The sequence below is a fragment of the Calonectris borealis genome, chromosome 15 (assembly GCF_964195595.1).
Source record: "Calonectris borealis chromosome 15, bCalBor7.hap1.2, whole genome shotgun sequence".
Lineage (NCBI taxonomy): Eukaryota > Metazoa > Chordata > Aves > Procellariiformes > Procellariidae > Calonectris > Calonectris borealis.
In genome coordinates this window covers 6823935-6843386 of record NC_134326.1, presented here as the reverse complement: position 1 = coordinate 6843386, position 19452 = coordinate 6823935, and the positions used below count along the sequence as shown (strand labels likewise).

Genomic DNA, 19452 nt, shown 5'->3' with positions numbered 1-19452 from the left:
GATAAAATATGGCATATAAAGAAAAAGAAAGTCTGATAATCAAAAGATAATTCAGTGGGTGGAGATGTATCCTGATAAAGAAAATGTGTATAGTTAAAGCCAGTGGAAAATTTGATGTAAATTGAACTGCACTGTGAGTAACCTTCTGTCCACAATTATCTGTAGGAGCTATTGGTAAGAAGTGATGCTATGGCCAAGGATCGATTAAAGAATCAGACATGCAGCTATGATTTTGTTATTTTGGTGTGTTGTCACTTTTTTATATTCATCTCTATTTTTCTGTAACCTCTATGACTTAACCACCCAAGTATATCAAGATGTCCTTTTTATTTAGTGTTCCCACTGTTAATGTCTGATAATAGTTTGGTCTTTCAGCTGCCAAGTTCTGCGGTAAATCTGCAAGCAGGCATCCTTCATTGTGTCCTGCTTTTCACTATTTGTAGAGTTCACTGTTACAATGAGTTGGGTTCCTAGAAGTGACTCAGAGTTGGCTATAATTTTGTTTCATCTCATAATATATTTGAAGGGCATGCAACTTTTCCACTCCTTTAACAAAAATACTTCCAAAGACACTGTCATGTACTGTTTTGCAAATGTGCTCAGAGCCTCCTTTAATTTTGCATTTTAAAATAGTAGGATTTGCATCATAAGCATATTTAGCTAATCTGAAAAGATGAAACAGTGTACTATCTCATGGGATTTCTACATTGACATGATGAGCATAGCCTGTTAAGAGATGGTGTCTGATTTGTAAAAGAAGGAAAAAAATTGAGTCAAGTAACTCATGTCAGCTACCATGAAGTCGCCATTTAGCAGATACTTTTAGTTGATTATGCAATGTAATAAGAAACATGTTTAATATTTTAATCTAAATGGATTGAAGGCTTTTGGATTTTTTAAACCAGAAATTTGTACCATGTTTGATCAGTTGACTTTTTAATCTGATTTTAAGAACTCTAATGATCTAGATTTATGTTATTCACAGTTTCTTTTCCTGTTCTCCTTGTGTGGGTTTTTCATTATTTTATTTTCATTCTGTTTGTTTTTGGCTTACTGGCAAAGGACGGCGCCACTTTAATAAGTATAAAAAGAAGGGTAGGTTTTTTAAAATTTCTTTTTATTTCTTTTGCGACATCTATTTAGTTTGAAATAGTTACTAAGCTGTAAAGTGTAGTCTATGTTTTTTAAAATTTATTCTAATGGATTTGCTGTTTCTGATGATTGCCCGCACCACAATAAGAGTTCCTACCACTGCCATTTTCTTTGTTATGTGTGTACTGTTAATCTCTGTATAAAAATGTAAAAAGCTGTCAATTATTAGGTAAGTAAGCTATAATTGCTAGAAGTAGCAACTCTTGCTTTTTCTCAGTTGTTATTCAAATTTCAGTTATTTGGGACTCTTCTTGCTCTGAGGTTATTTAGAGGCTTATTGCTTGGGCAATGGTGCATAAAGTAATGTTTTTTCGTCCATTGAATACTCTGCTTGAAACTATTCTCTTAGTGCCATGTCCAGAATGCTCCCAGTGGCATAAGAGGTTCTGGGAGTGATTGCAGTGGGGAAAACATGAATTTTGGAGTGCATCTTGCTGAGTAACTCAGTACTTGGTTCATTGTTGTAGAGCACGTGGCCCACATGAATGAAAGGTGTCCGGCATATGCTGGTAATATATAGGAGTTAGTATTTCCTCTCTATGTGAGTAAGGAAAACAATATTTGCCTTCATAACTTGGTCAGAAATTTTAGGAACTGAAAATAGTGCAAGCAGACAGAAGCTCACTGGACTTTGAAGGGAAAGGTGAGAGGTGATACTGAATAGCCTTTCGCCTTTGCCTGTCCTGCACATGTTTGTAGCCTGGCAGAAGAGATGGGACCCGTGGTGAGGCAGCGCTTCGGGTCTTCCGTGACTCACTGCAAATTTATGCAATAACAGATTATAGATCAGACAAGTGAAGTAGGTTGGATTAAACGATGGTACCTGAAGCACATTGGTTTGGCAGAGAAAAGAGTGGGAGAGGAACCATAGTATAGGAAAAACACCATTTTTGTGGCATTATAAAGAGATTGGCATGAGCAAGAGTACTTGTTAAAGCCAATCTATTGTGGTTAGTGATTTACAAGCAAAACGAATAAATAATGAGCACCTACTCAGCACCTACCTCCAGGAATTTACCGTGTCAATACAAGTTGAAAGGGAGTGAATGGGAACCAATTGACAGATGTGGAGATACAAGGAAAAAACATGATACCCAGTGTTAGAAACAGCTAGCAGTGTGACTGTTGTCAGTTTTGGGGAACACTGTGCTAAAAGGCAGTTTTGAAGAGGGATAATGGGGCAGATGGATAAAATCATGTGGATAATGGAGGGCAAATGGGGCCTCCAAAGGAGAGAGCATAGGAAAGAGCTCGAAAAAGCGCTTTTTAAATTTGACTTTCAGAAGCATTGTAAGTCACAGAGAGGTTGAAGTCAGAATTCTAGCAGTGAGCAGTCTGAGTGAAGCGGGTCTGTAAAGGAAGTTGGAGCGTCAAGTTCATGTTCCATGTGATAAGAGGGAAGGACCTGAAACAGGACTGAGAAAGAAGAGCCACATAGCTGAAGGTTAGATTAACAGATTAACAACATGATTTTTGCAGCACTGTTGCGCACAGACATGACTGAGGTCGACTGAATTTATCAATGCTGGAGAAAAAGGTGTTGATTTAATGTAGATTTTGTTTGCTGAAAGCTTGGGCAAGAATTCTGACAAAGAGATGCAATGCAGAACAAACCTGAAAGGCTTTGTCAAAGCCTGAATGTGAGGTGAGGAAATGGATGAGTCAAAAATAACTTCCAGATTATGAACCTTAATGACAGGTAGAATGATGGTTTTGTCCACTGTGATAGAGCAAGAATGCAGGGGAGGGCTGAGAAGTAGTGGGTTAGAGAGAAAAGAGAAATTAGAGAAAAAACAACTTTATTGGCAAGCATTTTATGTGTCCATAGTCATAGGATGTCTCATCACTTACACTGTACTCATTAAAAAAAAAAAAAGAAAAAAGAAGTGTGCTTTTCTTTGGAAATACTGCTTTCATGAGTTGTCACCCACACATATCTCACATCCTTCCTTGCAGTTGACAAAATTCAGCATGTTCAGCTTCTCTCTTAGTATCTCCTTCTGGGTGGGTTTGTTTTTGGGTTTTGTGTGTTTATGTGTGTATGTGTGCCAACTTATGTATGTGCTGCAGCAGCAGCACAGCCCTGACTTGTCACTCAAATCTTCTCTCACAGTGGGTGGAAGCATCATTTTGATACTTGAACAGACGAGGCTGTCTTTGGCAATGTTCCTCTCTAGCAGTTCCCACCTCTCTGACTCAGTACCTTAAAATGCCTTTGTTATAAATTTTCTTCTCGTTTTCCCAGTCTCATATTTTATTAGCAGACGTTTTTCATTTCTGGCAAACTGATCATGTCCTCGCTTGCCTTCCAGTGAGTTCTGTATACAGGGCAGTGCTTGCCTGTCTGCCCTCAGTTTTCTTAGTTCTACGGAACTGCAGTACACTCTGAAAAGGGTTTTGAGCTATCAGCTGTGCGTAAAATAATTACAAAATAAATGAATGGACATGTAACCTATTTTGACAATGATTGACAGTCATTGCCATCTATCAGCTGCTAGCTTGCCTGCATGAAGTGAGATAGCAGCTTTGATCCAATGTCAGGTAGACAAGTAGAGCCAACACAAAATCCACCACTCTAACTCTTTCTAACTGGCAATTTAAACAGGAGCCAAGAACTGAAGGGGTCACAGGCTGAAATATTTCTGATCGTTAGTGGTCATGGCTCCAAAAGGGGCTCAAAGCACACAGTCAGTAGTGCGACATGGAATGGAATACAGGAACCATCGTTTCTAGTCTGCAGCTTTCCTCATCAATCCTCATGAACTCTGTTGGAGATTAGAGGGAAAAACAGGGGACTGGAGAGTCTGGACTCCTGAATTCTACAACAGATACCTTGTTAAATTTCTGTTACAACAGAAGTCATTTAGCATCCTAACATTTCATTACTCTTTAAAAACATGTACCTGTCCCTATAGTACATTGTAGGTTAAATGTGAGGATTAGCAGGCGTGTGCAAGGCATGTGCTATTAGTAAGAGGATAGAGACATCAGAGTACTCAGATGACTCCCTAGCCTGCACCGGGCGAGAAATTGGTGCTTCATATCCTTTGCAAGGGAATATTTACAAACTTGAAATAGCACCCAGGAGCTACTTTTAACATTGTGAATATTTGAGAAAACAGACTTTAAAAATATAGATTTAAACAAGCAAAATATTAACTTCTCATTGTTCTTAAAGCTTTTACTGCTTCTGCTGCTTCCCACATTGAATTCAGGGTTATAAAGAATTTATCTACAGAAGAGCTTGTCCTGAATAATTTCAAGTGAGGATGCTCTTGTTGTTTAGAAGCACGTCCTTCCATTTGTTATAGTTGTGCATTTACAGGGCAGCAAAAATGCTTTAAAATTTTTTAAGATATTTATTTAATGTTGTTAAATATACGCAATACTTGCATCTAGTATAGCATCTTAATTAGCATTTGTTTGCTGTATTAAACCGCCAGGAAACATACAGCCAAATTTGTGCCTGTGTATTGTATTGCCCTTTCATATGTTTCTAAATTCATGTTGCAGCGTATGAACTTGAAATTCTGTATGGCTCCTTTTCCCAAAGAGCTTGCAGGATAGTGGTGCAGCTAAGAAGGTAGACTTATTTCTGTAGGAGAAAATTTCAAAGACAAAGCTAAGAGGATTAAGAAAAAAATGGGGAATGCTGAGGAATTCAGTAATGAGGGAGGAAGGAAATAACTGAGAAAAGTTGCTAATGCCACTGTTGGACACAACATGGTAGGTAAAAAGAAGTGGGCATGTAAGTAATTATGAGTTTCTGATTTCAGTGAACTCTAGTGCATCTTTATCTGATCACTCATTACCCAACCTGTAGAAATTCAGAGACCAAAGACAGAGCCACAGGCAGTTTGTAGCTGAGGCCTACAAACTGGAACCAACTTTTGTTGGCTTAGTACGATAAGGAAAATTGCTTTGCTTATGTCCAAGATGGAAAGCATATGGAAACACAGTAAAATCTTATTAATGGATTTTTCTTCAACAGCATTATAGTAGTATTTTTGTACTTCTTAGAAGCAGGGTACATTCATTTGATCTCTCAGAGCTGCTTTCAAATCCCGCTCTATTTTCAGTTACTTCGTTTTGTCTTTCTTCCCTTTTTATACACGTGCAGCAACAGCACATCTATTTGCACAAATGTTTTCTGTTTCAATGGGATTCCAATAAATAGAATATTTCAAAAGGTTCTCAGTGCAGCAAGGAGGTGGGCATGCATACAAATACATGCAGGATGCAAACTATTGTGCAGCTTAGTTTCTGGCAAGCCAAAAATCTTTCTTCCAATCTTACAATACTTCCATTGGTGGCTCTCTGCTCTAACAATGCTCTGCTGAGCTGAATTGTGCTCACTGTGATGTATGCTTTGTAATTTGTTTTTGTGTTTAATTGGTTAGCTTATTTAATTGTGTTGCAATCTACATTTTGTTTTTAGATTGTATTGTCTCCATGGACTTGTACTGGTATTTGTTTATTTCATTAAGTTCTAAGAGTTTGTCTTTGCAGTTGTGTTGGGATCATCTTGGAGTCCTTGCGATGATGGTAAATGTCATTGAAGCAACTATGATTAAGTAGTATTGTAAATCATATTATAGAAATACAGCCGTTAAGAGATCCTTAGACATTTGCCATCCCTGAATAACAGAAACAGCCTTGAATCACAGCTTCAGATATAAGCATGTTTTTTTGCATATCTACATTATATCTGGATTTGAACCTGTAATTTAGATCTTTTCCTATTTAGATATTTAGACCCTATTTGGGTGAGATTAAATTCAGTTAGCTGTAACCCCCCTTCTCTTTCTCAAACAAACAAAAGAATTTCTAATTTGAAAGTAGAAAAATGCTTAAATATCTGCAGCTAACATGGAACTGTGCAATTAATCATGTTACGATTTAAATCTTTTCTGGTAAATTTAATAAGGCAAATAGTAGAAACTAAAATGAGAGCAAAGCAGTCTGGGTTTTAAATACCCTGAATACTGCAGCCTATGGGTGCAATCCTACATCTACTGCACTGCTATTCAGCCAGAGCTAAACCATTACCAGAGAAGTAATAGTTTTTACACCCTTCACTGGGAATGGTGTAAAATCTTATCAAAAATATTTGAAGAAATGTTTCACTTTTTCATTTCTTTTTCTAGATGCATAAATGACTTCATGCTGTTAGTGCTTCTCTGTTATGAATCACAACACATATGGTTGGAAGGATAATTGTGGTATTTGGTGTTTGTCCTTACTGCTGCTTTTTGTGAGCTTGAAGCATCATCTCTTTGATTCCTCACTGGCTCTTTCCATGGAGATAGCTACTGAAACCTCTGAAATAGTTTAGTTTTCCCTTCCTCCTCAGTTTTTCTAGTGATGAAGTTATCAAGACATACAAATGAAGATCTACATGCTCGTCTATGACAGCAGTCGATTTCAACATCTGTTTATTTCCATCTGTTGGTAGAAAGCAAAATTTATTTCTCTGCATATTCTTGTAGTTGTATCAACTTCACTGCTTATATCTAAAGCAGGAATTTCACAGCTCTGATTCTGTGTTACTAGTTCCCACAGAAAAAGAGTTTTAGATTGCAAGGCAATGTTTTCAGGACATTTGTATCCACCATCTTCTATATTTTCCTCCAATCCCATGTATCATGCAGAGAGTTGAAAAGAATTCTTTCCTCTCTGTCTTTTTTTGCCTTTATTTTCAAAGGCACAAAATATATCGCAAACTGATCAGTCACATTCTCCTGTGGTAACCCGGAACCAGTGCAGGGTAACTTCTATTTCCTTGAATGCATTGATGCATATGAAAAAGAAATTGAACTGTGCTGCTCTTTAATGATGTAGTAGATAGGGAGGACCCTAACTGGCTTGGCTGCAAATCAATCTACCATTTTGCAAACCATCTTAGTGTACTGCATGGAGAACTACAATCTTTCCTTTAATATCGGTAGTGATAGTTGCAGAGCTTCTGCAATAGTGGAGGGGGAACAAACAGGCTGACAAAGTGTTGAATCCAGAATGTGCTGACAAGAGAAAGTCCTCAAGACATTTGAACCCTGGCACAGCTGGCTGTCTTTTCAAGTGTCTAGCTGAACTCAGATGTCCTCTTTTCTCTCTGTCTCCAATTTGTGGTTTGTTTTTTTATGGTCAGCTGTGGCTTTTTCAGTGAGACAGTAGAGTGGCCCTTTTCTCTCCCACCTCAGGACTCCAGTATCGTTAGAGAACTAAGACTTAGATCTTTGTTGATGGCTAGCTACATTGTCTAAGCTCGTCTTCACGCTAGCAGTAATGGGACTTCAGCCCTTTCAATCTACCACTAGATTAGTTCCAATGTAACTGACATGTGCTTAACTTTTATTTTCCCTATTCTTACAGACTGCATTGTTATTGTTATTAAAAATATTAAAAGGGTCTATTAATGAAGCAAAATTTTCTTGTACCAAGTGACCAACCCCAAAGAGATAATTTAAAAAATTTGCTGTGGTTCTGGAAATTGCTGCTAGACAATTGCTGGAATTGTGGGAAGACATATTCATATTTCTTAAACAGATTTTTTGTAATAGTTGTAAGCAAAGCAGTTATCTAATGGAAATGATACTTTGTAGAATGGTAGAGGAGGGAACAGCAAGTGTTGTCTTTTTGACAGATAAGGTCACACTGAAGGCATTGAGAAAAACTATGACCTTTTTGATAAATTTTGGCCAAGGCAAAAGTTTGCTGAGTGTTCAGAAGAATATAAATATTCATTGTGCAATTAATGCAGTTCAGTCACTTCTATAAAAATCCTGCCATTTTTTTTTTGGAGAACAGCTTAAGTACTTATCGATTGAGAACTTCCATAACTCCCAAAATGGAGGCATCCCCATATCTCTACAGGTATTTTAAATGAATTGAATTAATCATAGGCTTAAAAGTCTCTAGTGATCTTCGTTAACTTTCCTGGGTTTAATTAAAACATCTGTGCGCTTTTAATTTATCGATTCATCCAACTCATATGTCATGTTTTTAACACACCCCAGCATGCTCTGCATCATTTTTAACCCGATTTCCACTTAACTAAAGCAATTAAATTCACCCCGGATTAATTAAAGCATCCATACTTTAGTGCTTAAGTCAGCGTGTGCCGCTTTCCCCAAATGGCTTCTGAATGTCAGAGATTTGACACACCTGATGGGTTTTTTGTCCTTCTGGAAATTCTTCTGTGAATCTCTTTCTTGCTTACTAATGTGCAGTTTGACAGAGCTTGGTAAGGCTCAGGTTTGGACAACTGAAGTAAGGATTGCAGAACATGACCGCTATGAAGGGCTGTACATGTCGTCTTAATACTGACCTGATGCCTGCAAGCATAGACTAACACTATTATTAAATAATTTAAATTATTTATGTGTTCTATAGTCAAAGTAAACAGTTTCACGAAGTAACTAATAAAGCATGTAATGTCAGTAACAGTTATTCATAGTTGTTCATTCTTCTGCTTCTGGGTGAATTTCTACAAGATGACTTCTGCTTGGACGAGCACAAGGTCTTAGAGCAACCTAAAAGGTGTTCTAGATCTTCCTAATTGTCACTGTTCTTAGTTGTCACTGTTCTTAGTTGTAGAGCGTGATAAGGTCTCCCCTCAGCCTCCTCTTCTCCAGGCTAAACAGTCCCAGTTCCCTCAGCTGCTCCTCATAAGACTTGTTCTCCAGACCCTTCACCAGCTTCGTTGCCCTTCTCTGGACACGCTCCAGCATTTCAATGTCCTTTCTGTAGTGAGGGGCCCAAAACTGAACCCAGTATTCGAGGTGCAGCCTCACCAGGGCCGAGTGCAGGGGCACGATCACCTCCCTGCTCCTGCTGGCCACACTATTTCTGATACAGGCCAGGATGCCATTGGCCTTCTTGGCCACCTCTTGTTCAGCCGGCTGTCAACCAGCACCCCCAGGTCCTTTTCCTCTGGGCAGCTTTCCAGCCACTCTTCCCCAAGCCTGTAGCGTTGCCTGGGGTTGTTGTGGCCGAAGTGCAGGACCTGGCCCTTGGCCTTGTTGAACCTCATACAATTGGCCTCGGCCCATCGATCCAGCCTGTCCAGGTCCCTCTGCAGAGCCTTCCTACCCTCCAGCAGATCAACACTCCCGCCCAACTTGGTGTCGTCTGCAAACTTACTGAGGGAGCACTCGATCCCCTCATCCAGATCCTTGATAAAGACATTGAACAGGACCGGCCCCAAAACTGAGCCCTGGGGAACACCGCTCGTGACCGGCCGCCAACTGGATTTAACTCCGTTCACCACAACTCTCTGGGCTCGGCCGTCCAGCCAGTTTTTTACCCAGCGAAGAGTGGACCTGTCTAGGCCGTGAGCCGCCAGCTTCTCTAGGAGAATGCTGTGGGAGACAGTGTCAAAGGCCTTACTGAAGTCCAGGTAGACCACATCCACAGCCTTTCCCTCATCCACTAGGTGGGTCACCTGGTCATAGAAGGAGATCAGGTTGGTCAGGCAGGACCTGCCTTCCATGAACCCGTGCTGGCTGGGCCTGATCCCCTGGTTGTCCTGCACATGGCTTGTGAGCGCCCTCAAGATGAACCGCTCCATAATCTTCCCCGGCACCAAGGTCAGGCTGACCAGCCTGTAGTTCCTTGGATCCTCCTTCTGGTCCTTCTTGTAGATGGGCATCACGTTGGCAAGCCTCCAGTCATCCAGGACCTCCCCTGTTAACCAGAACTGCTGATAAATGATCGAGAGTGGATCTTCTTTATATACTGGCAAGTATATAAAGTAGCAGCTTAATCTCTGCAGTAGCAGCTTAATCTCTGCTAAAAGGAAGTCCAAGCGTGAGCTATTACAGTGTCTGAATTAATTATCCCCTAGAGAAACTTCACCCAGAAGGTTCACTGGTAAGGTTCATTGGTAAGAAGTTTGACCTACATCTTCTTCAGTACAATTCCTGGTGGTCAGTTGAAACAAAGAACAACTTGATTTCTATTATGCTAGTGTGTATTTCATTTTTTTATATAACTAGGAATTTGTGCAACTATGTCCAAAGAGCATATCAAAACTGCCCAATCTGTAGGTTCAGACGATTTTTGAGAGACAACTGTAGAATGTTAATATGGTTGTATTAAAGACTTGAAAAACCTTTACTCTGTTTCATGATACATAATGACTTCCCCCAAGCTTAGGGACACTGGGCTGACTTGCACTAATGAGTATAGGGAAGAATTGTTCGGGCAAAACCAGACACAAAAAATTTGGAAATGCTTCTTGACGAGAAGACTCAGAATGTGTCCATATGTTTGGAAGTAGAACCAAGTTTTTGTCTGACCCCAAGTGAACTTTGTGTAAACCTCAACAAGTGCTATGCATGCTAATATTAGTGCATATCCCCCACTGTTGGATCTACTAGTTACAGTAGACCAATTAGACGTACAAGTATGTGACCACATGTACAGAACAGGTGACCCTTATGCAGTTTTGTAAGTGCGTATGCTGTCAGGCACGTTTCTTTTAATCTGTGTTCTTTAGCAAAAGTTTCAGGACTGAAACTCACTTCCTCCTCCTAATCAGAAACATCTACAGATAAAAATAGTCCTTATTTCTCTTAGGTCTGACAAAGCTCTGTACAGTTCAATAAGGTCTGAACATATCTTACCTATCTTATAGGAGTATAAATACTGTCTCTTCAAAATGTTTTTTTCTTAATGTGTTTGTTTGTATAAAGATTATATTATGGAAGTAAAGCTGTAATGGCTCAGACCACAATTCCATTTTACCCAGGATTTCAGCTCTGATAGTGGCATACAGCAGATCGTTGAGGAAGAGTAAAAATTGTACCTGTCTTTGATGCCTCTCCAGTAAATTCTTTTGGTTCTTGAGATAACTTGTGTTAGGACTTTCTACAGTAGATGACGTCTGTGCGTATAGTAACCTTTGTAGATTTTCATTCCCATTAATTTGTCTAATTATGTGTTCAATCAGGGACTGTTCTTCCAGGAGTTTTAACTTTTCAGATAATCTTGTTGAAATTGGTTGATGGAACAGTTAGCAGTGCTTAGGATGTCAGGGCACTTTAGATGGTGTCTAAATGCTCTGTTAGTGCAGCTTTAAAGTTGCACTTCAACACTCAGTCCTAATTTTCCTTACTGCTTACATTGTGACTAGGCAGTCAAGCTCATCTTTTATGTACACCAACTTGTGGTAAGGAGAATCTGGTTTATATGCAAGATTAGGGCTTACAAGCATTATGGATACAATCATTCTGGTCCTTACTCAAACAGTACCCCAACAGGCTTGATGCAATTTTCTCCATGCAGACCAGTGACTCCCCTCACCAACAGCATCTCACCACGAAATTCTGTGGTACATATGTTGAAAAATTTTGACTTGATGTGACTCCTGACAGCTTGTCTGGGCTCTGAATAAGCCTGTAGATGGCACAAAGGAAGCTAAACTTCCTACGCCCCGTCTGAAAAGGTACATTTGGATGTAAAACTGAGCTGCTTGCAAAATAGGAGCAATATAAGGGCATTGCTTGTGACCTGGTCCAAAACAGGGAAGCATTGCAGATGCAAGTTCAAAAGCCTTTCAGGTCTGCATATTTTTGTGCCCAGAAACTCAAATAACTTTCAAGAGGGGTGTACCAATTTGTCTATTTTATGAGGAGGAACTGAAAAAGGTCTGCAGTAGAGAACTTACAGCCTAGATCCTAGTGGTACAGAACTCTCTCTGCACCAGGGTAATGTTTGCTCTACAGCAAGAGGAACCAAGCCAGAACTCTGCCTTCAAATCCTGTTTGGAACTTCAAGTAGCAGGGGAAGGCCTCTCAACCAAGCACCTGTGTAACTAAACCAAGTTCTGCAACAACCTCCAAGAGTTTGACTCCTCAGATATCCTTTACTGGTTTCTTGCCATGCTCTAGAAGAACACCTCTGGTGAGTATGTACGTGTGAATACCATAAGGGTGGGTGAAAGGAGTGTGTACACAGCCTGCAGCTGGGATACCTATGTGTTAAGTGTCACTGGACAAAATGGTGGCTTTTGATGCCAGACCATTTGGGCATTATCCCTTACCATCTCCCCTCCTAGTCCATGTGTAACAGACTGTTATCAAATCACCTTTCCTCATATAGCAGGGAATATTAGCACTACTCCAAAATACCTTTCCAAAGATAACCTTTAGAGAGAGAACTTTTAAAGTGGTATTTGGCTGGTCTTTCCTGCTCAATTCATGCTCTTAAATGTGTGCAGCCTACAGGACTCGAAGGTCTGTAGTATCCATTGATCAGCTGAGACCCATGTTAAGAACTTAGTCTGGTGTTGTTTGAATACTGGTAAAGGGCAGAATCACATCACCAAAACCACATTTAGGGTTAATACCTATTGTGCTTATTGAAACTTCACGCCGGAGATATACCCTTGTGCTTAACTCACTTGACTGTTGCCATAACTACTCCTGAAGACCTCTACCCACTTTTTGACAGTGCTGGTGCATGATACGCGGTTGTCTTTATGCAACCTATCTGTCCACAGAAATGAGATGGAACCTGGTTGTTCCATCTTTCCTTCACACTCCTTAACAGACTTTGAACAGTCAGTTCTGTCCTAGAATAGGGGCCATCCACTTCACGTAGGAAAAATAAGCAGTCCTAGATAACAAGAACTCCAGATGACTCTTGAGTTGTTTGCACATTAATTGAAGCCACCTGGATGTAAAGTTAGAGTGGACTGTTTTGGGTCTCGCCCTGCAGCAGCATGGTCTAGCAAATAAGCGTGGCAGACCTCTTTTTAGACTGTCTGCTTCTGTTTTCTATGGAAGAGCAGCTTGATTCTCTCTCTGTTCCTCACTTAGGACAGCCTGTAAACCCATAGCAGAAACATTAATGAAGAGCTATTTATGACAGCAGTGACAAGCCAACTTGTTATATACTACGCTTGCTTGCGTTCTTGCTTACGTGTTTCTCCTGCAATCTTAGTGACATGGCAGTCTTGGAAATGCCAAAATCTGACCAAGAACCTCTGTCATTTTACTTATTCTCAAAGTGATATTCCTGTTATATAGTTTGTAGAACAACCCCAGCAGAGGGTTCTAGATTAAACTTCATGGTTTTAGGTTGCAAGTGTCTTAATCTTTCGTCCCTAAGGTTAAATGACAGATTCTCTCATTTGTCCAAAGTCAGTTCTGGTGTCACTAGCATCTTGGCAATGCATTGTGCAGTGGCAGACCACTGAAGGCAGATTACTGTTCAACTTTTATACAAGCTTCAAAAGGACTGAATAGATTTGTGAACCATAGCAAGACCTCTGAGCTGGTAGAAGAATGAAGAGAGGAATGAAAATCTGAGGTATGGCTTTCAGCTATACTTAAATTCCTGAAGCACTATAGCAGAGTAAGGGAACACTAAAACTACCCTGGGGAGCTCTTTAGCCCAAGACCCAGCACCATCTAGTAATCTTTCTTCTGCTGTGCCAGCCTGTGGTGTCCCAGAAGTTGAACCCTGCAAATTCAGATCAAAAGTGGGAGCCAAGAATGGTCTTCTCATAGACATGTTCCAAATACACATCTCTTTTAACTGGACCACAATTGCCCATTGCTTGATGAGACTTAGGGGCAAGGTGAGGAGAGAAGCAATCTTAAAGCAGGTGGCATGCACAGTATTATCTAGCTAGGTCTAGAGTGATCACATCTAAGTTGCTTATTGGTTTTTGGGTTTGGTTTTTTATTTAATTTAATAATGGATTTATTTCTGCTCAGTCCCTCTTGCAGGGGACTGTGCTGTTCAAATAGGGTTATTGCCTTTATTTGAGTTTTGACTCCAGACGAGAGGTTTGCAGAACAGAAGTCCTTTCAGGTGTTGAGTGCCGTGTTGACCTGTAAAACAACAAAACGAAAAAAGCTGTTCCTCACTTGCATCCAGCTTGTAAGTCAACTCTAACTTTTTGTCTTTATAACTATTTGAACACATGGTTTGCCTGAAGAAACTGTCACTGCCTACTGATTCATTTAGCTTTCCTGGGACCTTTTCTTTCTATGCAACTTTATCACAGCATGGTGAGGAGGTTGATGGGCAAAATCAAGCCATATGCGTACGTCCCAGTGCAGTTGGAGAATCCACATTGAGCAACCATTAATAACGATAACATGGAGTCTCTGCAATGGCTCGGAAGCATGTAGAGAATTTGCATCTAACAATATTACTTCCTTCTGTGGTGGACTTCAACAAAGAGACTGCAGGCTTAAGCACCACATACAGGAGCTGAGAGGTGCCTTGTTCTAGACAGAGATATTTTTGTTTAAGATGAGGCCCAGATAAAGGGACAGTGTCTCTACAATGTGGTGTGGAAGGTGGCACCAAGAAACTTGCCACTCATGATTACTCCAGGTCTTCAAGACAAGCTGCCTTCTGATCACTCACTTCCAGATCCTCTACACCATGGCAAGTAAAGAGAGCAGGACTGAAGCGATTACCTTTCTTACAGCGATTTGGGAAAATGTATCAATGTCAACCCAAACAAGACTTTTAATTGCAGTGAAATGGAGAGTTACAGACAAAGGAATTGTTTGTGTCCCCAGGTCTTCATACCTGAAGAGTGGAAGCGTTCCTAGTTTGATCCCTTTCTTTATGGCTCACCTATATGACTTGCAGTAGCAGCAGTTAGCATATCTAGGCAGTGAAGAGCAGTGCATGCTGAGGAACTGCGATAGACTCCATGATGTAATGCATGCAGACAGAAGGAATAGTTAATTATATGGGATTCAAGTTGCTACTAGTTCAGTGTGTTATATATCATGGAAGGGTGTTTCATGTTGATGTGCAAAATGATGTAAAATAGGCTGTCCTAGAGTGCAGTATGGACATAATGGATAATTGTCTGTGTTGTAATTCAATCCAGCTGGTTCGGTAAACTTAATTCTGAAACCAGTTGCAAAAAGCAAAACTGGCAGAACTTTAGCATAAACTTTTATCACTGAACTCAGTAAAGCACTTGTGAACATATGTCACATCTGAAATCAGAAAGTTGCTGCTGGAAATTATATTTTATTCAGATTTGTATTCATTTTTGGAGCGAGGAAGAAAAAGATTGAACAAGACTCATAGTAAGAGAGAACACCAGAAATGAAGTAGAATTGAGTTGTATTGTTACCAAAGGGCGGACAATATGGCCCTAAGACAGAGGAGGGGTAGCAAAAAAACCCCAAACTTCAGCATACTGATTTTGTTATTATTCTACTGTAGAAAAAATAGGCTAAAAAAGATTATACATGTGACATGTGGCCCATCAATCTGTAGTCTTAATTGAAATAATTCTCAGCACTCTATATTTTAGCTAACATCTCAGGTTACAAATCTGAATGGTTTTTTTCCTGATCAATTTTTTCCCATTTCAAATAAAAAAAATTCTTGAAAAAAATCTATCCTGAAATGTGTTTTTGCAGCAGATCAATGTGATAGCTAAGATTAATAAGGGTTACAGGACTGAACAGTGGAGAAGTTGTATAACTGGACAATTACACATTTCTTTGTAGGAAATCAATTACTTGGGTTCTTCTTGATCATTCAGGTTAAAGGGATAATAGAAGCAAGAAGACATTATGACCTTTTAATGATTAATAGTAGCTTTTGAGTATATTTTTGGCACTGTAAAACTAGCTGTTAGTTTCTAATTACTTTGAAGGGTGAAAAGACAGGGAAATACTTTTCTGTCTTATCAAACTGCGTCAGAGAGAAGAGCACGAAAGTGTACCTTTTCTCAAAGATTCACTTCATTACTCCCATTTTCTGTTATTCCTCTGTTATTTTTTCCATTTCTCTGGCTGGTGACCACACATTCAGTCTTTGGCAGGCATGTAAGTTCACAGATTGCCATGTTCACATGGGAGATGTGGGCATATAGGAGTGTGAATATGCCTTAGTGTAACATTTACATGCAACTGGCTTTTAATAAACCACTTGTTTCTTTCCATTGCTCTGCATATGTACAACATCTGATTCCTGGCATCCAAGACCTGCTGACTACCTTATTATTCATAGGCTTCACTTCATTTGCATAAATGAATATTTGTTCAGAATGTGTCTTACCCCCTTAATAATACAAGAGAGAGGGATAAGGGTTAATGGTGCTTTCTTGCCAATATACACAGGGTAAAAGCAGTCACTGCGATTTGGGAAAACAAGGTTCAACAGGGATATTGGTGGCAAGGTGCATTTGTAGTGGATGAAAGCTTGTGTTATTCCTGTGTTCAAGAATCTTACACTGAAAAAAACCCAAGTCAAAGGGTTTAAAAAATTTTTGGGACATTACCTTTAAAAAGTGTTGTAGAAGAAGAAAGATGCTATATAATAAAAGGTTCTGGGGACTGAACATTTTGTGTCCTGCTATCTGTGAAAATCGGATGTTACCTAGTGGAACAAAGCAGAGTAATGTCAGACACAAATCTGTTCACATTATCTCATTAGTTATCCCAAACATCATCAATAGTCCTTAGAGAATAGTAGCTGTATTCTCAGAATGCCCAACACATGCGTGCTTTATTAAATAGTAATCAAATGATTTCTTTGGGAAATGAAGAACTGAACTACTACAGTAGTTACTACTACAAATTATCTTAGATTTTTTTTCCCAGTAAATTAACATATTTGAATATATCTATAAGTATTTGGTAGTGGATTTTTAGTGCACTTTTACATGAATACGTGTATGACCCTGTATGCTGTTTTTCTTTCGTTCAATTTTCCAGCTGCCTGCCCAGTTCTGTGCAGTGGCAATGGTCAATATTCTAAAGGCACCTGCTTATGCTACAGTGGCTGGAAAGGTCCAGAATGTGATGTACCCATCAGCCAGTGTATTGATCCCTCATGTGGAGGTCATGGTTCCTGCATTGAAGGGAACTGTGTCTGTTCTGTTGGCTTTAAAGGAGAAAACTGTGAAGAAGGTAGGACTTTGTCTTTCTATGTTGTGAGTTTGTTTTCTGGTTTTTGGAGTTATTTAATGGGTAGAAAAAAAAGGAAAGATCAGAATAAAAATTTAAATGTAAAACTACTGTAGCAGATTATTGTAAAAGAGGGGTAAAAATGTAGTCCATCACAATTTTACTGATCTATCAAAGTTCAGACAAAACTTCTGGCCTTCTGTATACATTGTTTTGCAGTATTAAGAATGTCTGCCACAAGTAAACCTGAATAGTTCCTTTGTTGAAGAGTGAAGATAAATTTTTTCTTATGGATTATATTTATTGAACAATTTAGATTTGAAACGCAGAGGAAAAAGCAGCAGTGGTAGACAAAATTGTATAGCTGCAGCTCCACACAAAGCAAACATATCGGTCACTATTAAGACAGAAGTTGATGAAACAAATTTGAAAGACTTGGGAATCCGTGTTACTTACAGACTTCATGTAGGGCAAATTACTCCTGTTAGCTGCAATCATACGGGATTAAAGAAAGGTAGATGGCGCACGCAAGCGATAACTGTCCTTTAAATGCAGAAAAACTCTTCATGTTGAAAGTGTCCAATTCCTTGTGTATGTAGAATGAGCGAATTTAACAAAATAACTCACACAAAATGTGGTCATAGATTAAGCTCGGTATTGGTTTTATTCACAGTGTTTTCTGTTAGAATGCATGACATAAATTGGACTGCTTTTCTTTTTAAAATACATTAGTATGGTTTTAAAAGGGAATTTAACTCCCCAGACAATTGCTAAATAGACAGTTCAGCATACCTTGGCACATCCTCAGAGCAGTAATAGTTCAAGCTACTTTATGATAACGTTCCAGAGCTTAGTAATCCTCCAGAAGGAGGAGCAGTTTGAGGACTAAAGTGATAGGACTGGAGCTGCATGGTTTTAGGACTAAAGAGTCTCTATGGAGTATTTTGAGTGGGATGCAGAGCTGTCCACCACGTGTATCAATTTTTATCTTACCCTATAGTAAACAGCTCTTTCTCCCGTCAGAAAACAAAGGGAAGAAAACTACAGGGACCTAAACCACAAAGGGTTTTATTCTTTGGGCGTCGACTGCAGTCATTGCCTTTAGGACAAGATCCTGCATTAGTCTGTGTGAACTTATTTTGCTAAAAGCAAAAAAAAGCAAGGACCCTCACTAGTGGGACTGACAACACTGCAGTTGTTTGTCCAGTTCATTCCTGTTATCTCCTTCTAGGAAAGCTTCACAACACTGGTTATTAAAGCTCTAATCCAGAACTCAGTTGAAGTCAGTAGAGTTTTTTCCATTGTTTTTAATGGGTTACATTTTAAGCTATATCCGGAAAATTCTGTAATGTCCTTTTTGTCTGCTAGAATTGATAGTTCTCAGTTCACCCTGGGTGTATGATTATAGGAAATATTAAAAAATTATCTGAAATGCCTTGCTCTAGCTAGCATTCTCATCAAAACCAAAGATGGAAAATACTGTCTTTAGCTCTTTAGCCTATTCCCCAGGAATGCAGAAGCTCTCTTTCTGGTACTAACTGCAATTGTTTGCTTAGTCTAATTAAGTTATATAAATTTCATCATGTTTTGTGTTGTCATATAAATGCTCGTATTACTAGGGAGACTATGGTAGATGGCCTAAAATGATCTTTCTTTCATTTGATTCTGTAAATTTTACCTTGTAAACAGTTCCTCCCTCATCTTGATTGTAATTTCGAGCTACTTGCATGGAATTCTCTCTCTCCTGTCGGTTGTCCAGAATGGCTGTGGTATATCTGAGCTAGACATCTTGAATCCCGTATCACTCCTATAAGAGAAATAGGCTCTTGCAGTGCTTAATTCAGCTTATCCTAAGGTGAAAGTTTGAAATGGGTGAAACAAACACATCACCAACTCCAGAGAAGTTTATAGAACAAGCTGGTGCCTATCTAGTTGTTAACACCATTCAAAGTTGGAAACACTACAGAACATTGTCAGTGAACAAAATTTTTTGGGGGCTAAATTACTAAGTGAGTGAAAGAATATACATAATTTAATCAACAGTGTGCTTGAAAGGATACGTTTTTTCTTAAAAAGATAAATGGATTACAAAGGCAGGATTCCCTTGACTGCAAACTTGGAAGGGGCCAATAACATGACAAGAAAGCTTAAAATAACCTTTAGCATACATCACTGGGCAATAAATAAGTCAATAAATTAATTTACAAATAAATAAAAAACAACCATCATGTTTCTATTCTAAAATTCCATTTCTTCTGTACATATTTCTCACATTAATTCAAGAGCTAAGGGAAAAAGGGTATAATATGAAGTGATGTCTCTCCAGTTGCAGGTAATCATCTGATATTATTTAAAGTTTTTGCATGAATTGGAATTCTACCATTCTAATGGTAGAATG

The 19452-nt window shown here is 39.2% G+C and overlaps 1 protein-coding gene across 3 annotated transcripts in view; it reads left to right on the top strand.

The window, feature by feature from the left end:
• The window catches only part of TENM2 (teneurin transmembrane protein 2), a 541337-nt gene that overhangs the window by 438171 nt on the left and 83714 nt on the right, over nucleotides 1-19452 (top strand). For all 3 annotated transcript variants that reach the window (XM_075164115.1, XM_075164114.1, XM_075164113.1), the window contains one exon: nucleotides 16863-17057. In XM_075164115.1, coding sequence (XP_075020216.1) covers nucleotides 16863-17057 — 195 coding nt within the window. The remainder of the gene's footprint in view (nucleotides 1-16862; nucleotides 17058-19452) is intronic.